The sequence below is a fragment of the Halichoerus grypus genome, chromosome 1 (assembly GCF_964656455.1).
Source record: "Halichoerus grypus chromosome 1, mHalGry1.hap1.1, whole genome shotgun sequence".
NCBI classification, from domain to species: Eukaryota; Metazoa; Chordata; class Mammalia; order Carnivora; family Phocidae; genus Halichoerus; species Halichoerus grypus.
The window spans coordinates 95,368,471-95,389,163 of record NC_135712.1 but is presented as its reverse complement, the minus strand read 5'-3'; the positions used below and the strand labels follow the sequence as shown (position 1 = coordinate 95,389,163).

Below are 20,693 nucleotides of genomic sequence, written 5' to 3'. Positions count from 1 at the left end.
AAATTTAAAGATATTTTGGTAGCATCTGTAGGGAGTGAAGACAGAATTAAGGACAAACTTTGTTTCTGTTTTGGGAAGCTTAGCGAACTGAGATACTGAACCTAGAAGCAGGTTTTTGGTGGGGAAAAAAGGCAAATTCAGCTTTGCAAATTATAAATTTGAGGCGGAATGAGTCATAGAAAGCTAGGCTGAAGAAATAAATCGGGAGACATGTGTCTAAGGCATCGATGGGGAGAGGGCTGTAGAGGAAAGACCTTTAGGACAAAAGCTGAAGAACACTAATATTTAAGGGCAGGCATAAGAAGAGAATCCTGGAAAAAAAAAAAAAAAAAGATTGAGATAAGGTAGCCAGGATGGTAAGAGGAAAACTAGGAAGAGATAGTACAATAGAAGGCAAAAGAAGATTCGAGACTAGAAATTGACTTTTTTAACAGCTGTGCAACATGCCACAGTTTAGATGTACCACAATGTCATGAGAGGACTGAAGACAAAAGAGAACTCAAAGCAGTTACATAATGTCAAATGCTCCAGGAGGAGGGCAAAATTCTTCAGCTGTGAGAAGGGGGATTCCATCAACCTTAAAGGATTGCTGTGGGGATAAAGTGGGTCCTATTCACACACTGCCTGCATTATGAAGGCATTCAATAAATGTCAGTAATTTTCCTTTATGAAAGTGAGTTGCTGTGACTTACCTGTGGTTCAGAATATACCCTTCCTCCAGGATCTTTTAAAATCACACTTACAAATACATAGTCATTACATTGTACTAATGTGTTTTTTTGTGTTCCACTGTCCTTGTCCCTAATAAATGTGCCTTTTCCCCCCCTTCTGATTATGTCACTGGGCCCAAATCCTTTGATTTATTGACTGCACCAAAAGTCACAGATTAATTGTCAAGATAAATACAAGTGACATTTTATTTCTGCACATCTCATTAATATAGCTCAACTCTGACTGATTAGTTCTCTTCTAAACACTTGGTGCCATACAGAGTAGAATGGTTTGGGCTGGTTGCTTTCCTAGGGGGAATTTAAAATGTGTTTCCTTGTTTCGTGTGTGCTCACATGACAGTCTCTTACATTTCTCTATCTATTTCTATTTTCTTCCCCAAGAACTAGCTCAAATAAAATGACAATTCTTAGCTCTTTCTTTAGGAGAGGGGGAAAGAAAATCAAGTACCAATCCAGTTAAGAGAGAGACAGAGAGATAAGGAAAGTAGGAACAGGTTGGAAAGGCATTTTATAATTCATTAATCTATACTGGTACCTCCTAAAATTTTTGCTTTTATAAAAGAGGACTGAACAATAGGATCAGAAACTAATAAGAAATCACAGACTTCAAGAGATTTACCACTTTTTATAGCTTTATTGACTATTACGAAGTTTCAATATGGTTCAAATAATTAAATACTGCAACTGGGACATTAAAAATACAAACTAATTTACCAAAATAATTGTATTCTGAATATTATGTACAATATTATACATTTTACATTACATAAAGGGTTTTTATACATAAAGGTAAAATTTGATTTATGATTATTGAAAATCCCAAATACATTTGAACAAAACATTCCTATGCATACATACATAATCACTCCACTGGGATAATCAAAATCATACATGAGTGTGGTTATTAAAAACTAACATTACATTCATACAACAATGGTAGAAATTAAATGTCCTTATTAATTTGAGAGTATTATTACAAAACCACACACATATGAATTATATAACCTAATTCTATATATTTAAAAATCTTTATGTAGAGAGACAAATATGTCTTGATCCCAAAAGAAATTTTTGATTTTTAATTTTTTTATTTTAGGGGACTTTTGTAGTCATTAAAATGCCATACATGGGCATAACACAGGCTCCGATCCCAGCAAACAGAAAAGTCATGATGGTCTATCATATCACCATGGGTATTTCACTGTATAGTTTTCAAAAAATAACCCTATTCGACTGTATAATTTGGAATGCCTTCATATTCATACTTGTCATCAAAGTGATTACATATTGAGGAACAGAGCTTATGGGGGAAATCTATATTACTGTAGAGAACTAGATATTGAAACAAGGATATCACTAGATGATTTCAGGAAAAAAAGAACTGAATGGGTGCTCACGTAGAAAATAGCACCCACACACACTAAATTAGTTACTAAACAAGGTGTCAGTCCTTCAGGAAGGTTAATACACTGATGTGTCCTACCTTGTTTGAATACTGGAATATCAAAGTCCAGAATACTGTGTCATGAGTTTTAGTACCATCTCGTTTTAAAATCTAATTCCAGAACAGCTGTGATTTGAAGTAAAGCCAAACATTTTTCTAACTGATACGAGAAGTCTGAAAAACAATGTCTTTATAACCAAAATGCCTTTCCAATTTATGTCAGTCTGTACGTGGATCTTATTCGAGAGACAGAGGGGTGAGAATTCCATCCCAACTATACACGAGAACCTCAGAAAGGCGGCAGTTAATAAACCGGCCATTCTCCTTAAAGGCTGTACAGCATTTGCAGTATTCCCTATTTGAAATCCTGTATCTTATTAAAGGCAAACAACAGAACACCTGGAAACTAGAAGATAGAGAAGTAACAAGCTGAAATATACAAAATCGGTGCCCTTTCCAACATCACATAATCTATGAAAAATGAGATTCAAAGGCTAAGGGTTGCTTTATTGTTTGTCTTCTTGTTCGTGTGTAGCTTGAATATAAAAGAAGCTCTAACCTAGGTTATCAAAATATATTCATATAAATGTATGAGCATTTCTAATACAAAAGTTAAAAAAAAGTCTAAATTCTTAATTTTTGTAATTAAATATCCTAGAGTTCAGTAGGCAGATTCATTTCTGAGCAGCTTGAGAAGACTCGGTGGGCTGCGCACTGTCCGTGCGGTCGGGCGCCGCTACATTTCCGCTCTGCGCCGTGATTTCTCCGCAGCTGCGGCTCCGTCCTCCTCCTCTTCTTCCTCCTCCTCATAGGGTTCCTCTCGGCCTTTGGGGCGGTTGTCATCTCGAACTTCTTGTTCTTCGCCATCATTGTTTTTTTCATCGGCCTTAAAGATAAAAGAAAAAGGGAAAACGAAGAGGTAGGGTATAGAGCTAGTGATATAAGTAATTCCCCCCTTTAAAAAAAAAGTGAAGTTATTCATTTTTAGAGAAAGGAAACGGCTGGAGGAATAAGTTCCGACAGGCAATGGCGCTAGCCTTTCCTAATCTTCACGTTGTCACAGGTTTTCCTGACTCCAGGTTGGCCTGTTACACTGCTCGGCACCTGAGACGCACCCGCCGGCATCTCTACCCCACCAACCAGACGTGTCCCCCACGCATGCGCACACGAGCAGGAGCCATCTCTGGCCCATACATACGTTCTCCTCATTTTCACCATAGGTCTCTTCAGCATTATGCTCCAATTCCCTTTTTTTCTCTTCAGTCAAATCTTCCTGAACCTGAAAGAAACCAGAGACACTAGGTGACCCTTTTTATCATTTAAACACTTGCAACAACATATTTTGATCTCCAAACAGCTCATTAAAAATAGCAGAAACAAAATTAAACTAAAAATAAATTTGAAAAAAAACAAAAGTCTTTTTGAGTCAAAGATTTAACTTGTCTATTAGCTACAAAGAGATGTATAATACACCTCCTACAAAAAAACAATGCCATTGATTCAGAGCTAGGACTTTTGTGTTTGAATTTCTCATTTCTTTAAATAAGTGTTAACCCTGCAAGTATAACACCTGAGGAAATTCAGCTTATAAAATTAAAATGGGAGCAGTTTAACAGGCCAGCCTAGAAGATGCGAGAACTGCAGAAGTCTGAAGGCTCTGACAGAATGTAAGTTCCAGGATGACAGGAGCCATCTGTCTTACTCAACTGTCTTTAGTACCTAGATGTGTACCTGGCACATGGCAATTGCTTAATAAATATTGGTGAATGCATCAGTCAATGAATGAATAAGTGAATCAATGCAAAAAATACCTGCTCTGTAAAGGCACAGAAAACAGACACCATTACCTATACATGATGTAGTAGAAAACAGAGAAAATGTATATATATAATCCTGTAATTAAGAATAAAGTTCTCTGGCTAAAATATCTAGAACAAAGAACACAATCATTTCAATTTCTTCATGAAATAGTTACTAAACTGCCCCAAATCCCTACATCTCTTCAATGTTCTAACATGACATTTCTGTTTCAAGTAGTTTTCTTTTATGTGTGCTATTACTATTACGTGTCTGTCACTGATCCCAATTATTTTTTTCAAAATGTAAATCAAAGAAAGTACCCAAATATTTTTGCAAAATAATATCTATTTAATGATTACATTCCACAAAAATACAAGGTAAAATATATTTTCTAACTTAACTATTTTGAAAACCATATGCATGCCAAAAGATTGAAGTCACTTGAATTTCAAAAAAATTGCTGCCCATCCATTAAGCATCAAGTAGTGTCCTGGGACTAAAAGAAAACCTGACCTGTCCTAGGACAGTGGTATAAGAGTAGGTCTTCCTGAATAACACACAGAATTACCAGTTTGGGGGTGGAGGTGGGGAAGGGGGTGTTAAAAATCCCAGAAATGGGCAAGGGAAGGAAAGCACACAGGCGTTACACTTAAAGAGGAACAAATTAAGGCTGCCTCAAAGTGTCCAGCCCAGGTGTGAGAGGAATGAACCACAACCCACCACACGAGCTTTGGTAGGAACCTGGCTTGTTAAGAGCTGACAAAGATGACCCTTCAAAGAGGCCTAGACAAAGCCCAGCTTTATTGAACCTCTTCTAATCAGCCCAACGTCAGCCTGACTCACAGCCCCTAAACTACAATAGAACCAAATAAATACATTCTGGGGACAGTGGCATAAGGCTTTTTTTGTATTCACATGTCCCAGTGGTGCGAGCTAAAGAGAAGGCACCCTAGTCTCACCTACAGGCTCTTATCAGTGGTCCGTGACATCTCTTCTGCCCTTTGTCAAAGACTCTCATAACAACACTTGAGATGAAAACACTGCATTACTAATTTCAGACTACATATATTAAAGCCTCACTAATTGAAACATCGTTAAATTGCCAAAGTATCCCCATCAATTTCAGTGAACAAAGGCACGTCTTCTGTAGCCTTAATAATGAAAATATACTAGTGAACACCAAACTTAGTTTAGTTGGGGTTGGGAAGGAACTGCCTTGAAACTGCAATATGGTGGGAAAGAATGTATAAACCAGGGTCCACAGATTTTTTTTTTTATAAAAGGCCAGACTTAGTAAATATTCAGGCTTGCTCAGCCATAAAGTCTCTGGAGCAGCTACTCAACCCTACCATTGGGGTGCAGAAGCAGCCTTGGACAATACGTAAACAAAAAGCCATGTTCCAATGAGACCTGACTTACAAAATGGACCGAGGCCTATAATCTGCCAAACCCTAACACAGGCTGTAGATTTAGACAGACCCGGATTTAAACCATGGCTCCCAAATGCTAGCTGTATAAAAATCTATTATGAAAATTTGCCAGCACATACAAATAAAGCAAATAATTCAGGGAACTCCTTACAGCCATTACCAAGGTTCAAAAGTTAGCTCAATGTTGCCACCCTTGCATCACCTATCAGTGTTTTGTTTTGTTTTTTTTTTTTTTGATGACCTATTCTTAAAAATTCTAGATATCATGTAATTTCATCCTTACCCATCTCAGTATGTATCCCTAAAAACAATGGATTTTTCTTACAGAACCACAATGCCATTATCACGCCTGATAAATAATCCCATGGTATCATCTAATGTCTAGTTCCGACTTAATATTTTCCTGATTATCTTCAACATGTCGGGCACCTGGGTGGCTTAGTTGGTTAAGCATCTGCCTTTGGCTCAGGTCATGATCCCAGAGTCCTGGGATGGAGCCCCGCATCAGGTTCCCTGTTCGGTGGGGAGCTTGCTTTTCCCTCTCCTCTTACTCCTCCCTGCCCCCACCCCGCTCATGCTCTCTCTCTCTGTCAAATAAATAAAAATAAAAAACAAAAAACAAAAACAAAACAAAAAAACCCCAAAACTGTCTGTTTACATTTGGTTTGGCCTAATCATCATCCACACAAAGGCTATACCTAACAGCAGTTCTGCTCCCCTCTTTTTTCCTTAATGCTATTGACTTGTTTTCCTATAGAATGACCCACACTCTGGATTCATTGGCTTCTCTGAGGTATCACTTAACTCATTCCTCCAGTCCCCACATTTCTTATAAAAGGAAGTTAAAGATCTAGGTGAGCTCTAATCATGGTTGCAAAAATAACAAGCTGTATGACTTTCAGAAACTTAGCTAACCTCTCTAAGGCTCAAATTTCTTATCTGTAAAATAAAAGGGTTTGATAAAAATCAGTGATTTTTAATTTTGTAGGGGGGGAGGGGAGTCATGAACCCTTTTAAGACTTTGGGAAGAAATGCAAATTTAAGCAAGTAGGCACAGATACACATAATGTAACATAGAAGTTTCAGGAGGTTCAGACTTCCCGAGTCCACCTGTGGCCACCTGTTCTAGGAATGCTTCTCCAAACAGTGTGTTCCTGGAGCTCTGATTCCTAGGCCCCAGCACAGATAAGATCAAAATCTCCAAGGGTAAGGTCCGATCCAGGAATTTGTACCTTTCACACACTCTCTCCAAGGTGATTCTTAGCCACAGCAAAAACTGAGAGCTACTAGCTTGAGTGACAGTGAGTGCAGGGTTAAGAGTGTCTCTGGCTAGAGAGATAAACACCCTTACCTAAATTCTTTCTTCTCTTCCCTGGAGATCTGTTGTAGAAAATTTGGGTTGTTTATCAGTTATCAATAGAATCTGAGGTAAGAAACCCTGATGTAAATTACTCTTTAATCTAGGAAACCCACAAATGAAAATTTTGTAATTTTCAAATTTATAGATATACATTATTATTCTGGTAATATATTCTTCGTGTTTGGAACAAAAGTAATGCAAACTCATCTTAAAAGGCATTACTGAAAAGGAACAAAATGATATGGAGTTTCTAATTTTCAGATATGCTTAGACTAATAACAGAAGCCAAATGTTACTCTTTTATAATGGAGACACACCAATTATGTCTTCCACATTCGACCCTCTTTAGTACCCTGATAAAGCTGACGCAAACATTTTGTCAAAGATTTCCCAATACTACTGTTCCTCATTACTCATTTTTAGTCACTGAAATCTAATGTCTTAGGCATTTTAGAAATGGTCCCTATGTGATGTAGCAAAGTTTAATCGCCAAAATAAGACGGATCTACTGAGTCCGAAATGGGCTTTGGCTTTCACATCAAAGATGTCATGGGATGAGACAGGAACCAGAAGACTGAACTTGAAGTAGTGCATATTGCTAGAATCTACAGATGTGGATGGAGTGGGACAAAGGAAAGGCCTTCGGCACCAGCAGCTCTCGTGAGGGACACCATAGCTGGCTGAGTCTCAGTTAGCAGGAGCTGTGCGCCTCACCAACCCCGTGCTGTGGTGACTCACAGGCTGGCGGTCCCCCTACCAGCAGCTGAGCGACCCTGTGTGCGCTCTCCCACGAGTGTGCAGATCCATCTATTTTCAATTGTATTTGGAGGAAATGAGCACTCAGAGTTTTCAAGCTTACCTATCTATCTATCTGTGTAACATATATCTTTTTGAACATTTAAACCACTTTTAAGCACCCATAGCACTTTCTGGCAATGCCATTAATTTGTCTTGTTTGCTCGTAAGTAGATAAAAAATCTGGAAAGTAAGCAACACGGGGATGGGATGCCCACATGAATGTCCCAAGCAGTGAGCCATGAACACTTGTTCATACCCATCGTTTTTATGTCGTAGAAGGATAACGCTATTGAACTAAGATAAAAGAAGGCAGGGATAGTGCAAATGTCCAAAAAGCCCACTTATCTCGGGTCCCACTGTCTGAGCTCAAGTCACAAGTCTGATGGGAGGACGCTAGCAAGATGCATTTCCTCCCTAGGAGCAAATGCTGATGGAAGTCAGGTGACGTGGGACTCACGGGAGGGGAAGCAACGACAGCAATGGGCCTGTAGTCGGTGTACTCTGAGGCTCAATGCAGAGAAGAAGGACACGTATGACACGGCCCTGAATGGCTTTCGGAGTGTCCCACAAATGTCTCATGTGCATCACTTATAAACATGAAATGGGTTCTCACATACTGCATTCCTTTCTTTCTCATTTTGCTGCAGTCTGGTGAGAACTTCGTCTCTATTACTAGTCCTTAAATGGTATTCGGGAACCACTCTTCTCCCTCCTCCAGGGAAGAACTGGGAACAATGGGAAAAGGTGGGAAGATCCAACAGCTAAGCATCGCAGGAACTGCCCGAGGAAGCACCACAGTCTGTGTAAGGGCCACTCAGGGGCAGAGAGGGGAGTCACCCGAGGAAGGAGAAAGGCAGGCTGAGAGCACTCCTACATGGCAGGGTGCACGACCTCGAGCCTACGCAAGAGGGGGTCCGAAAGAGGGGCAGAGACGCCAGACAGGAATTCAGAGCAGGGAACCAGAGAAAGAGACGCAGGCCCCGCTGCAGGGAGAAAAAAGGGCTCCGGTGGGCTCAGCCGACCTGAGGGACACGAAGAGCAGCAGTCCTCACCTCGGCCTGTCACCACTCTCTTCCCTTCCTGTCTGTTTTTTCCCTATCCTTGACCCCGCTTGGATCACAGGAGTGCTCTCTCCACTTTAACTGACATAATATGAAGGTAAAAAAGTAATCAGTAAATACTGATTAAAATTTTATGTTTACCCTTCTGCATTTTTAAAAAGAAGCCAAGGTGAACGTCCTCTCTTTTAATCCCTCACAGATATGTGGCATCTGACATAATGAAACAGAATAATATTTGTCCAGACATCCTGTTACAAGACAAGTCCAGACGAATACCTTTTTCTTGCAAAATGTCTTAATATTCAAGGCTTCCAGTTTTCCTAATGCTCTCTTGTGATACCACAGCTCAGGATCTTGATCAGGATGAACAGCAGGATGAGAACAGAGAAAGAATAAAAAGATCAAGCCAGAGTGCCCATGACTAGAGCTATACGTTGCCAATGGCTGTAAAGAGCAACATCCTTTTCTGTTTTTCTGGTATAAGTGCAAATTTTAGCATTAGCTCTGAGACGTGGACGACAAATTCAACAAAACTGAAAAAGCAGGGAACTATGCACACGAGTAGAGTAGCACATGTACTCTGAGCAGGGTCCCCAGTGGTGGGGCTATCTGTCTGGGCTGACATTTGTCCATCCATTCATGCAGTTCCCCTTAGGGCTAAAGCCCCATGTCGGCAAGAAGCCTGGCTGACAAACCCCTCTGAACCAGAGCTTTACTGGGCCAGAGAGAGACTAAACATAGGGCCTCATTCAGAGCATATCCCCAGGTATGGAGCTTCAGTGGTCCACACAGTAGAGCACTGTGACTAACCAGCTCCAATCATTCGCATTCATCCATCACTTACACAGATGTGTCACCATGATAGGTGCTCCTTGAAACTAATTAACAATAATCTGCCAGAAGTTTACAATAAAAAGTAAACTAAAATGAAATTTAAGAAATTCCACCCATGGAGGGATGCCTGGGTGGCTCAGTCGGTTAAGCATCTGACTTCAGCTCAGGTCATGATCCCCAGGGTCCTGGGATCAAGCCCCGCATCAGGCTCCTTGCTTGGTGGGGAGCCTGCTTCTCCCTCTGCCTGCCATTCCCCCTGCTTGTGCTCACTCTCTCTCTCTCTTTCTAACAAATAAATAAATCAAATCTTTAAAAGAAAGAGAGAGAGAGAGAGAGAAAGAAAGAAAGAAAGAAAGAAAGAAAGAAAGAAAGAAAGAAAGAAAGAAAGAAAAAGAAAGAAAGAAAGAAAGAAAGAAAGAGAAAGAAAGAAAGAAAAAGAAAGAAAGAAAGAAAGATTGATTCCACCCATGGAGTGCCTAGGTGGTGCAGTTGGTTAAAGCAGCTGACTCTTGATTTTGGCTCAGGTCCTGATCTCAGGGTTGTGAGATCGAGCCCCGTGTCAGGCTACGCGCTCAGCATGGAGTCTGCTTGAGATTCTCTCTCCCTCTCCCTCTGCTCCTCCCCACCCCATGCTCTCTCTAAAATAAAATAAATCTTTAAAAAAAATGAAAAGAAATTCCACCCAAATGCATTTTATTCAACTGAGCTTCTTACATATTTTTCCTTTTCTTTATTGTTAAATTTCATTATGACACTAAATTCTTAGGAGGTAAGACAGGCAAAAAGTAGAGACTCAAAAACTTTTTTGGAAGGCGTTAAGTGTATTCTGACGGACACTGTGGGGCCGGGCACCGCTGTGAGGCAGAACTGTGGCAATGTCTACAGAGCTAGTTACAGGGGTCATTCCAGACCCCCCTCAATAGGCAAAGCTTTGTTCTTCTATCTTTTATGAGGGAAAGAAACAGGAGAAAATATTCTTGCAGAGATCACATAGACCTAAGTCCCCCATTCCTAGAAGGCCAAATGTCTTCTTTCAGTTCAAAATTTCTAATGAGAACCAGAAGGAAGGATTTTATGACCCTGTTTTTGTCCCCTCCTAACCAAATGTCTCTACTTCCACGGTCCATTTCCTCTTGCAAGCACCCTCTCTCATCCCGCCTATGTCTTTCTGAAGGTGTCTACAGAAGGCGGGTCAAAGCCGATGCCGCCACTTAAGGGGAGTGCGATGCACCAAGCATCCTGACGAGTTTCCTGCGTTCCGCCTCCCTACCTCCTCCTCTCCCTCTTCCTGGTACTGCTCGTCCACATTATCCTCCTGCTGGTCTGGGTTTCCTGCCATCTGTTGAAACAAAAGGGGAAGCTCAGGTTACTGAACACTGGAGATGTGTTTTACAGTACACCGAGACAAAGACCAAGCTCGCAGCCATAAAAAATGTACTTGCAATGCATCAGTGGCCAGGAAATGATGAATAATCCTTTCCAACACAAAGCCTAGGAGGTGTGTTACCCTCTCTCTGAGTGGGGGCATATCGTTTCACATAATGGCCTAAACCCCAACCAAAGAGGCAAACCTTCTGTCAGCGTGCGTTAGGACTAACTTTTTGCATAAACCAGGCAGTTCTTAAGATGCCCAGGTTAAAACCACCCTCTGCACTAGCGTCTGCTTACCACCAAATGCTCCTCCATCTCTGCATTCTCTTGCTTTTGATTACTTTGTTTTGGCTCTTCATTTTCATCTGGCAAATTTTCTTCTCTCACTTGCTCAGCTTCCTCAAATTCATCTTCGCCTTGATTATTAGGGTCATCTGCTGGGTTTATATCCTCTACAGCTGCCCTCTGCAAAATTTTAATAAAAAGCAACCACTACTTCAAAATCCAGGATCAAACTTAATTTCATTTGAAAGGCCACACACACACTGGCAGAAAATGAAATCGTCCTCCACCAGATTGTGCAGATCCATCCTTGCCAGGACTTGCAAGTACACATACCACTGTCAAAAGAGAAAACTTGCTTTATTTGTCAGAGGCTGAATGAATCAGAATGCAGTACAAACAGCACTTGTTTTCTGTAAGCGATTCCAAAACAGTCCTCCAAATTCTGTCACAAGAAATGTGAGCACAACTAAATAGACAACAAGAAAAACAGCTAATAAAAGCCGAAAGACCAAGTAGGAGAAATCATTAAAATGAGAGATTTAGACAGGCAAATTGTAACTTCTTTCATGAGTATGTTGATTTTTATACAGACAAACCTTCCTCTGCCAGTGATTTCTCACGTTAAGTGGGTGGACAACCGTCGAAGAGTGAGAAGGCCCCAGCGGAAAGAACCTAAGAAAGGGGCTGTGAAGGAGACAAGAAGGGGCTAAGCCAGTCTCCGGCAGTATATCTTGAAAAACCCCTCCCTAACCCCGCTCCGGCAGCTCTCAGTGAGGGGGTTCAACAAATGCCCTTCATGTGATCAACTGGAGAATTATCTCTATTTTCCATTCAAACTCCCGAAGCACCTTTCAAAATAATACATGTCCTCATAAGGGTTCAGAGTTTAAAGCCCAAGCTGGGCAGATACGGTAATGCCTGCAGGAGCCTCCCGATGCCTCCAGGGTCACCAACAGAACACTTAACGGAAGCGGCAATGCTTCCCAGAGATGAGGCCTCAGAGTGAGACTGAGTCTCTAACTGCTGTTCTCCAGACAACAGGACTCTACTTCAATTCACTTCGGGGCCTTGAATATAATCAAGGGCTCACCGCAGTCTCAGCTGACTTATCATGTGCACACCCCTGGTTATACACTTCACGCAAGTGCAGATGACGCTCTTCTTGGGAATACAGGGTGACAAATCATCACCTTCACACAACGCCAATTACTCCACAATCTCATTCTATAGATTTGTTTTCGTGCATTATCAATAATTTGTGTGGAAACACAGGAAAAATTTAACACATTCTCTTCAGAAAAAAAAGTACCAAAAGCTTTTGCAAAAGCCCACAAAACGTACACACTGGGTCCAACTCTAACCAAGTAACAAGTAAAGTTTAATAGGCACGGTTGTTATGTTCAAATAAAACAGACGGTCAATTATAACTCAATGAAGCTGGACAAAATTAAAAAAAAAATAAAATAGATGAGACAAAGAGAGACAAGTAGGCTAACAATTTCTAATTAAAAGAAGGGATGGGAGGAAGGCCAGCAGCGGGTCCTCTGTAAACCGCGGATGGGAAAGTAAAGGGTTACACAGTCCAGTACTCGAAGTATACAGCACCTCCCGGGGTGGGGCGGGGGGCACTGGAACAGGCATCCTTTTGCTGCCCCTCCATCCCTGTCAGGCGCACACTGCTTTCTTGCTCCTCTTGCAAGACACTCTCTTGCCCTTTCACAGTCTCAAACTCCCTCCGGCTCTCCTGCTCTCTGGAGCTCCTGCTCTTTCCTGAGCATACTTTCACAAGTGCTGATCCACAGGCCGCAGGCGAATGTGTTTGCCACATCCCTGCGCAAGTAGAAAAGCCATTTCCATCCAAGGGGCTTCAGGCAGCTATCAGGAAGCCTTTCTCAATGATTACCAAGGAAGGATATGGATCCTCCTTTCCATACAAACAGGACCCATACGGTAGCATAGACTGGATTTCATAAACATGGTGGTTGATTTACTAGCAAAAGATGACAGGAGAGCTAAAGTGAGCAGTGAAACTCCTCTACACATCTGCACAAGAACACGCTCACTGGACCCTTGCTTGCCTCAGGTCCTGGGCCACACAGCTGAACTGAGAGTCCAGGGTCCTTCTTCGGTAAACCCAAAGAACATTCCCGGTTAGTAGGTCTCTACCAATTTATATTCTAATTTTTCTATTACACCATGGTACCTGAGCAGATTTTTCTTTTACTTCTCAAGCCACGCATCCTTATCCATCCACATATTGATTAAAATGGCCCCTGACTGCTGGGCCTGACTGGTGGGAGATGACAGTCACAAGACATACATAACGCGCTAGTGGACTGTTCAACGGGCTCCATAATGGTCCATTTCCTTTCTCCGGTTCTCTAACTCCCACAATTGCTTTTTTTTTTTTTCATCTTTCAGAATGACTACATATTTCAATGCCTCTCAATTTTGCTTTTCTCAGTTTTAATTTTATTAAAGTTGGCAAAGGGAAACTCCTTTTATGTTTTCCCAGAACAACTTTTGAGCCGGTCTCATCACACACGCATGCCCCCGGTTTACAGTTAACAACACTGCTCATGTAATTACGCAAGCCACCTTCCTCGGGCACTGACGAAATAACACACACATCTGGACCCAGAGCTGGAGCCAGAGGCCTGGCGTCAGGCAAACCTTCAAGTTTCCTTTCCGCTTTGGGGGTTTCCAAGTGTCGTGACCAAAAGAGAGGACACTTACATCTGCCTCAGATTCCGGATCGGTTTCGTGGGGCCCCTGATCCTGAGGCTCATGTCCATTCTCTGGGTCATCTTCTGCCTCATCTTGGTGCTGGTTGTCTCTCTCATAGGCTAGCAAATGGAAGGAACTAACATCAGTGCAGATGAACCAGACAGGATTCCGCCCTTTCACTCAAAGAAAAGCCACTGGTGGGCTTTCCTCCAGACCATTTCTCCCAATCTCTCCTCCAGAGGGTTAATTTACCATGTGGCGTATATCTCAGCTTTTCTGAAGGAACCTATGTCCTTTTCCCAGACCGTGTGTCTAAGAAGATGGCGTGGGTGAGTGACACCATTCTTACCTTCTGAAACAGATGTTTATATCAGCAGCTGCATTCTCCCCCTTGTTATGCAAAAAACAATAACCAAAACTTTCCCAGTAAAAGAAAGCCCAGTCAACTGGACACTGCCAAAATTATTAAAATTTGGTAATATCAGAGGAAATACCAAGGTACCAAAAGAAGAAACCAATAATGTCTCAGGAAATGAAAGAAAGAACAACTCCATCTGTGGAGCTCAAATCAAATCCAGCCCATCGTGTGTCGTCTGATATGGCACTGATGAGGGCTGCCTCCAGACAGATACATCTCACATTTCAGCTCCCACAGACATTTACTTGCAGCTTTTGGAAAAAAATATTTCCATAAAGGGAGTTTAGATAAGAGCATACAAAGAGAAGAACAAACAACTTTTTAAGTAAGATGTAAGAGGAAAGGTTAAGTACATGGAGAGTATTTAGCTTATAGAAAATAAGGATGCGAGGAGCGGGAAAGAGGGCAGAGGAGTAGGGGACCCTATTTCAACTGGTCCCCGGAATTGAGCTGGATATCTACTGGACCACTCTGAGCACCCATGAAACCAGCCTGAGATGTAAGAAGATCTGGATCTCTACAAACAGAATATCGCAGGCGGTTGGATTCAAGGTATGAAGCGGGGAGCCGTGATTCCGCGGGCAGATATCGGAGGATAAACGGCAGCGGGAGGGTGCCTGGCCGTGGGCATCCTATACCGCCGGTGAGCGACAGCCTCGCGTGCTGTGGACGGGCACAGACTCGCAGACCAGTAGTGGCAGGGAAAGGACTTTAGGGCAGCCCCCAGGGTGGAAACCCGGAGCAGCAGGGTCGCGCCTGCGAACTGCAGCCCCCGGGACAGAAACCCGGAGTGGCGGGGTCGCGTGCGTGCAATCTGGCGGCTGGCGGGTTTTAGAAGCACAAAGGGCAGAGACGTGCTCCGACCTGGAGGCAGGACTGGGAGCACTGTGGAGGGGCGCACAACCCAGGTCGCTGCAGTTTATAACAGCATGGACAGAAACGGAGACAGTGTGGCCTGGAGAGCTCACTGAAGAATAGACTGCGATCTCTGCTCTGAGGCAGAGGGTTGGAAACGGTCTCTTCTGCTCTGACTTGAGGAAGAGACGTGGAAAGCCGCCAGAAAAGCCGCCAGAGAACAAAAGCCCCAAAAACTGATTCTCACTGAGCCCATCCCCCGCCACAGGGGCGCAGGGCAACTCTGCCCGAACAGGGTTGCCAGAGTAACAGTACGGCAGGCCCCTCCCACAGAAGTCAGGCTGGGAAAACAAGAGGCCAGCAACCCTAAGGTCCCAAGAAAACAGGTGCATATTGCTTGGGTTCTGGTCGATAATTTGGACTCTATACATTCCCTCAAACACCCATCAACAGAATAACTAGGAGGAAGAGCCCCCAAAATAGAAAAGACTCAGAGATTATGACTTATGCTGCAGATTTACAAATGGATGCAAATATAACCAAGATGTCAGAGATGGAATTCAGGCTAGCAATTGTGAAGACAATGGCTAGAATGGAGAAATCAATTAATGGCAACACAGAGTCTCTAAGGGCAGAAATAAAAGGTGAATTGGCAGAACTTAAAAATGCTATCAATGAGATCCAATCCAATCTAGATAATCTAACAGCTAGGGTAACTGAGACAGAAGAGAGAATAAGCGATCTGGAAGACAGTGTAATAGATAAAAAGGGAAAAGAGGAGGCCAGGGAAAAACAACTCAGAATCCATGAAAATAGAATCAGAGAAATAACTGACACCATGAGGCGTTCCAATGTCAGAATAATAAGAATCCTGGAGGGAGTGGAGAGAGAGGGCTAGAAGATGTATTTGAGCAAATCGTAGCTGAGAACTTCCCTAATCTGGGGAATGAAACAAACATTCAAGTCCTAGAGGCAGAGAGGACCCCTCCTAAGATCAAGGAAAACAGGCCACCACCCCGGCATGTAATAGTAAAACTTGCAAATTTTAGAACCAAGGAAACCATCCTAAGGGCAGTTAGGGGGAAGAGATTCCTTACGTACAGAGGGAGGAACATCAGAATTACGTCAGACCTATCCACAGAGACCTGGCAAGCCAGAAAGGCCTGGCAAGACATACTCAGGGTACTAAATGAGAAGAACATGCAGCCAAGAACACTTTACCCGGCAAGGCTTTCATTTAGAATGGATGGAAAGATGCAGAGCTTCCACGACCGGCAGAAGTTGAAAGAATATGTGACCACTAAGCCGGCCCTGCAAGAAATATTAAGGGGGGGTTCTATAAAAGGAGAAAGACCCCAAGAGTGATCTACAACAGAAATTTACAGGGACAATCTATAAAAACAACGTCTTCACAGGCAACGTGATGACAATTAATTCATATCTTTCAATAATCACTCTCAACGTGAATGGCCTAAACGCTCCCATAAAACGGCACAGGGTTGCAGATTGGATAAAAAGACAGGACCCATCCATATGCTGCCTACAAGAGACTCATTTTGAACCTAAAGATACATCCAGACTGAAAGTGAAGGGATGGAGATCCATCTTCCATGCCAATGGACCTCAAAAGAAAGCTGGGGTAGCAATTCTTATAACAGACAAATTAGATTTTAAACTAAAGTCTGTAATAAGAGACATAGAAGGACACTATATCATTCTTAAAGGGTCTATCCAACAAGAAGATCTAACAACTGTAAATATCTATGCCCCCAACATGGGAGCAGCCATCTTCATAAGCCAACTGTTAACCAAAATAAAGAGTCATATTGATAACAATATGTTAATTGTAGGAGACCTCAATACTCCACTCTCAGCAATGGACAGATCATCTAAGCAGAAAATCAACAAGGAAACAAGAGCTTTGAATGATACATTGGACCAGATGGACCTCATAGATATTTACAGAACATTCCACCCTAAAACAACAGAATACTCATTCTTCTCGAGCGCACATGGAACTTTCTCCAGAATAGACCATATACTGGGTCACAAATCAGGTCTCAACCGATACCAAAAGACTGAGATTATTCCCTGCATATTCTCAGATCACAATGCTCTAAAACTGGAGCTCAATCACAAGAAAATATTTGGCAGAAATTCAAATACTTGGAAGCTAAAGACCACTCTGCTCAAGAATGTTTGGGTCAACCAAGAAATCAAAGAAGAACTTAAACAATTCATGGAAACAGATGAGAACGAAAACACACTGGTCCAAAACCTATGGGATACTGCAAAGGCGGTTCCAAATGGGAAATACATAGCCATCCAAGCCTCACTCAAAAAAAATAGAAAAATCCCGAATTCACCAACTAACTCTACACCTTAAAGAACTAGAGAAAAAGCAACAAACGACTCCTAAGCCACACATTGGAAGAGGAATAATTAAAATTAGAGCAGAAATCAATGAATTAGAAACCAGAAACACAGTAGATCAGATCAACGAAACTAGAAGTTGGTTCTTTGAAAGAATTAATAAGATCGATAAACCACTGGCCAGACTTATCCAAAAGAAAAGAGAAAAGACACAAATTAATAAAATTATGAATGAAAGGGGAGAGATCACGACTAACACCAAGGAAATAGAAACAATTATTAGAAATTATTATCAACAACCATATGCCAATTAACTGAGCAATCTGGATGAAATGGAGGCCTTCCTGGAAACCTATAAGCTGCCAAGACTGAAACAGGATGAAATTGACAACCTGAATAGGCCAATAACCAGTAACGAGATTGGAGCAGTGATCAAAAACCTCCCAAAAAACAAGAGTCCAGGGCCTGATGGATTCCTTGGGAAATTCTACCAAACATTCAAAGAAGTAATACCTATTCTCCTGAAGGTGTTTCAAAAAATAGAAACAGAAGGAAAACTTCCAAACTCATTCTATGAGGCCAGCATTACCTTAATCCCTGAACCAGGCAAAGACCCCATCAAAAAGGAGAATTTCAGACCGATATCCCTGATGAATATGGATTCCAAAATCCTCAACAAAATCCTAGCTAATAGGATCCAACAATACATTAAAAGGATCATCCACCACGACCAAGTGGGATTTATCCCCGGCATGCAAGGGTGGTTCAACATTCGCAAATCAATCAATGTGATAGAACACATTAATAAGAGGAGGGAGAAGAACCATATGGTCCTCTCAATTGATGCAGAAAAAGCATTCGACAAAATACAACATCCTTTCCTGATTAAAACTCTCCAGAGTACAGGGATAGAGGGAACATTCCTCAAGTTCATAAAATCCATCTATGAAAAACCCACAGTGAATATCATCCTCAATGGGGAAAAGCTGAGAGCCTTTCCCTTAAGATCAGGAACACATCAAGGATGCCCACTCTCGCCACTATTGTTCAACATAGTACTAGAAGTCCTAGCAACAGCAATCAGACAACAAAAAGAGATAAAAGGTATTCAAATTGGCAAAGAAGAAGTCAAACTCTCTTTTTGCAGACGACAGGATACTTTATGTGGAAAACCCAAAAGACTCCACCCCCAAATTACTAGAACTCATCCAGCAATTCAGTAATGTGGCAGGATACAAAATCAATGCACAGAAATCAGTTGCTTTCTTATACACTAACAACGCACCTGTAGAAAGAGAAATTAGAGAAACGATTCCATTTACAATAGCACCAAAAACCATAAGATACCTCGGAATAAACCTAACCAAAGAGGTAAAGGATCTATACTCTAGGAACTACAAAACACTCATGAAAGAAATTGAAGAAGACACAAAAAGATGGAAAAATATTCCCTGCTCATGAATCGGAAGAAAAAACATTGTTAAAATGTCTATGCTACCCAGAGCAATCTTTACCTTTAATGCCATCCCGATCAAAATTCCAATGACATTTTTCAAAGCGCTGAAACAAACAATCCTAAAATTTGTATGGAATCAGAAAAGACCCCGAATCGCCAAGGAAATGTTGAAAAAGAAAAACAAAGCTGGGGGCATCACGATGCCCGATTTCAAGCTATATTACAAAGCTGTGATCACCAAGACAGCATGGTACTGGCACAAAAACAGACATCTAGACCAATGGAACAGAATAGAGAACCCAGATATGGACCCTCAACTCTATGGTCAAATAATCTTTGACAAAGCAGGAAAAAACATGCAATGGAAAAAAGACAGTCTCTTCAATAAATGGTGCTGGGAAAATTGGACAGCTGCATGCAGAAGAATGAAACTCGACCATTCTCTAACACCATTCACAAAGATAAACTCAAAGTGGATGAAAGACCTCAATGTGAGACAGGAATCTATCAAAATCCTAGAGGAGAACATAGGCAGTAACCTCTTTGACATCGCCCACAGCAACTTCTTTCAAGATACATCTCCAAAAGCTAGTGAAACAAAAGCAAAAATGAACTTTTGGCACTTCATCAAGATAAAAAGCTTCTGCACAGCAAAGGAAATAGTCAACAAAACAAAGAGGCAACCCACAGAATGGGAGAAGATATTTGCAAATGACACTACAGATAAAGGGCTGGTATCCAAGATCTAGAAAGAACTTCTCAAACTCAACACCCAAAAACCAAATAATCAAGTCAAAAAGTGGGCAGAAGCTATGAAAAGACACTTCTCTGAAGAAGACATACAAATGGCTAACAGACACATGAAAAAATGTTCATCGTCATTAGCCATCAGGGAAATCCAAATCAAAACCACACTGAGATACCACCTTACACCAGTTAGAATGGCAAAAATGGACAGGGAAAGAAACAACAAATGTTGGAGAGGTTGTGGAGAAAGGGGAACCCTCTTACACTGTTGGTGGGAATGCAAGTTGGTACAGCCACTTTGGAAAACAGTGTGGAGGTTCCTCAAAAAGTTAAAACTAGAGCTACCCTATGACCCAGCAATTGCACTCCTGGGTATTTACCCCAAAGACACAGATGTAGTGAAAAGAAGGGCCATATGCACCCCAATGTTCATAGCAGCAATGTCCACAATAGCCAAACTGTGGAAAGAGCCGAGATGCCCTTCAACAGGTGAATGGATAAAGAAGATGTGGTCCATATATACAATGGAATATTACTCAGCCATCAGAAAGGATGAATACCCAACTTTTACATCAACATGGATGGGACTGGAGGAGATTATGCTAAGTGAAATAAGTCAAGCAGAGAAAGTCAATTATCATATGGTTTCACTTATTTGTGGAACATAAGGAATAACATGGAGGACATTAGGAGAAGGAAGGGGAAAATGGGGGGGGGGGGGAATTGGAGGGAGAGATGAACCAGGAGAGACTATGGACTCTGAGAAACAAACAGGGTTTTAGAGGAGAGGGGGGAGGGGTGATTGGTTAGCCCGGTGATGGGTATTAAGGAGGGCACGTACTGCATGGAGCACTGGGTGTTATATGAAAACAATGGATCGTGGATCACCACATCAAAAACCAATGATGTATTGTATGGTGACTAACATAACATAATAAAATTAATAAAAAAAAAAGAAAAAGAAAATAAGGATGTAAGGTAACTTACCATCAGGTTCAAGTGT

The 20,693-nt window shown here is 41.7% G+C and overlaps 1 protein-coding gene across 4 annotated transcripts in view; it reads right to left on the bottom strand.

Annotated features, from left to right (window-relative positions):
- Nucleotides 1-1,345: 1,345 nt before the first annotated feature.
- GOLIM4 (golgi integral membrane protein 4) overlaps nucleotides 1,346-20,693 on the bottom strand; it is an 85,083-nt gene continuing 65,735 nt past the window's right edge. For all 4 annotated transcript variants that reach the window (XM_036112712.2, XM_036112713.2, XM_078069512.1 and 1 more), the window contains 5 exons: nucleotides 13,851-13,960; nucleotides 11,127-11,294; nucleotides 10,729-10,797; nucleotides 3,374-3,454; nucleotides 1,346-3,061 (listed from right to left, as the gene is read on the bottom strand). In XM_036112712.2, the coding sequence (XP_035968605.1) occupies nucleotides 2,912-3,061; nucleotides 3,374-3,454; nucleotides 10,729-10,797; nucleotides 11,127-11,294; nucleotides 13,851-13,960 (578 nt within the window). In that variant the 3' untranslated portion in view covers nucleotides 1,346-2,911. The remainder of the gene's footprint in view (nucleotides 3,062-3,373; nucleotides 3,455-10,728; nucleotides 10,798-11,126; nucleotides 11,295-13,850; nucleotides 13,961-20,693) is intronic.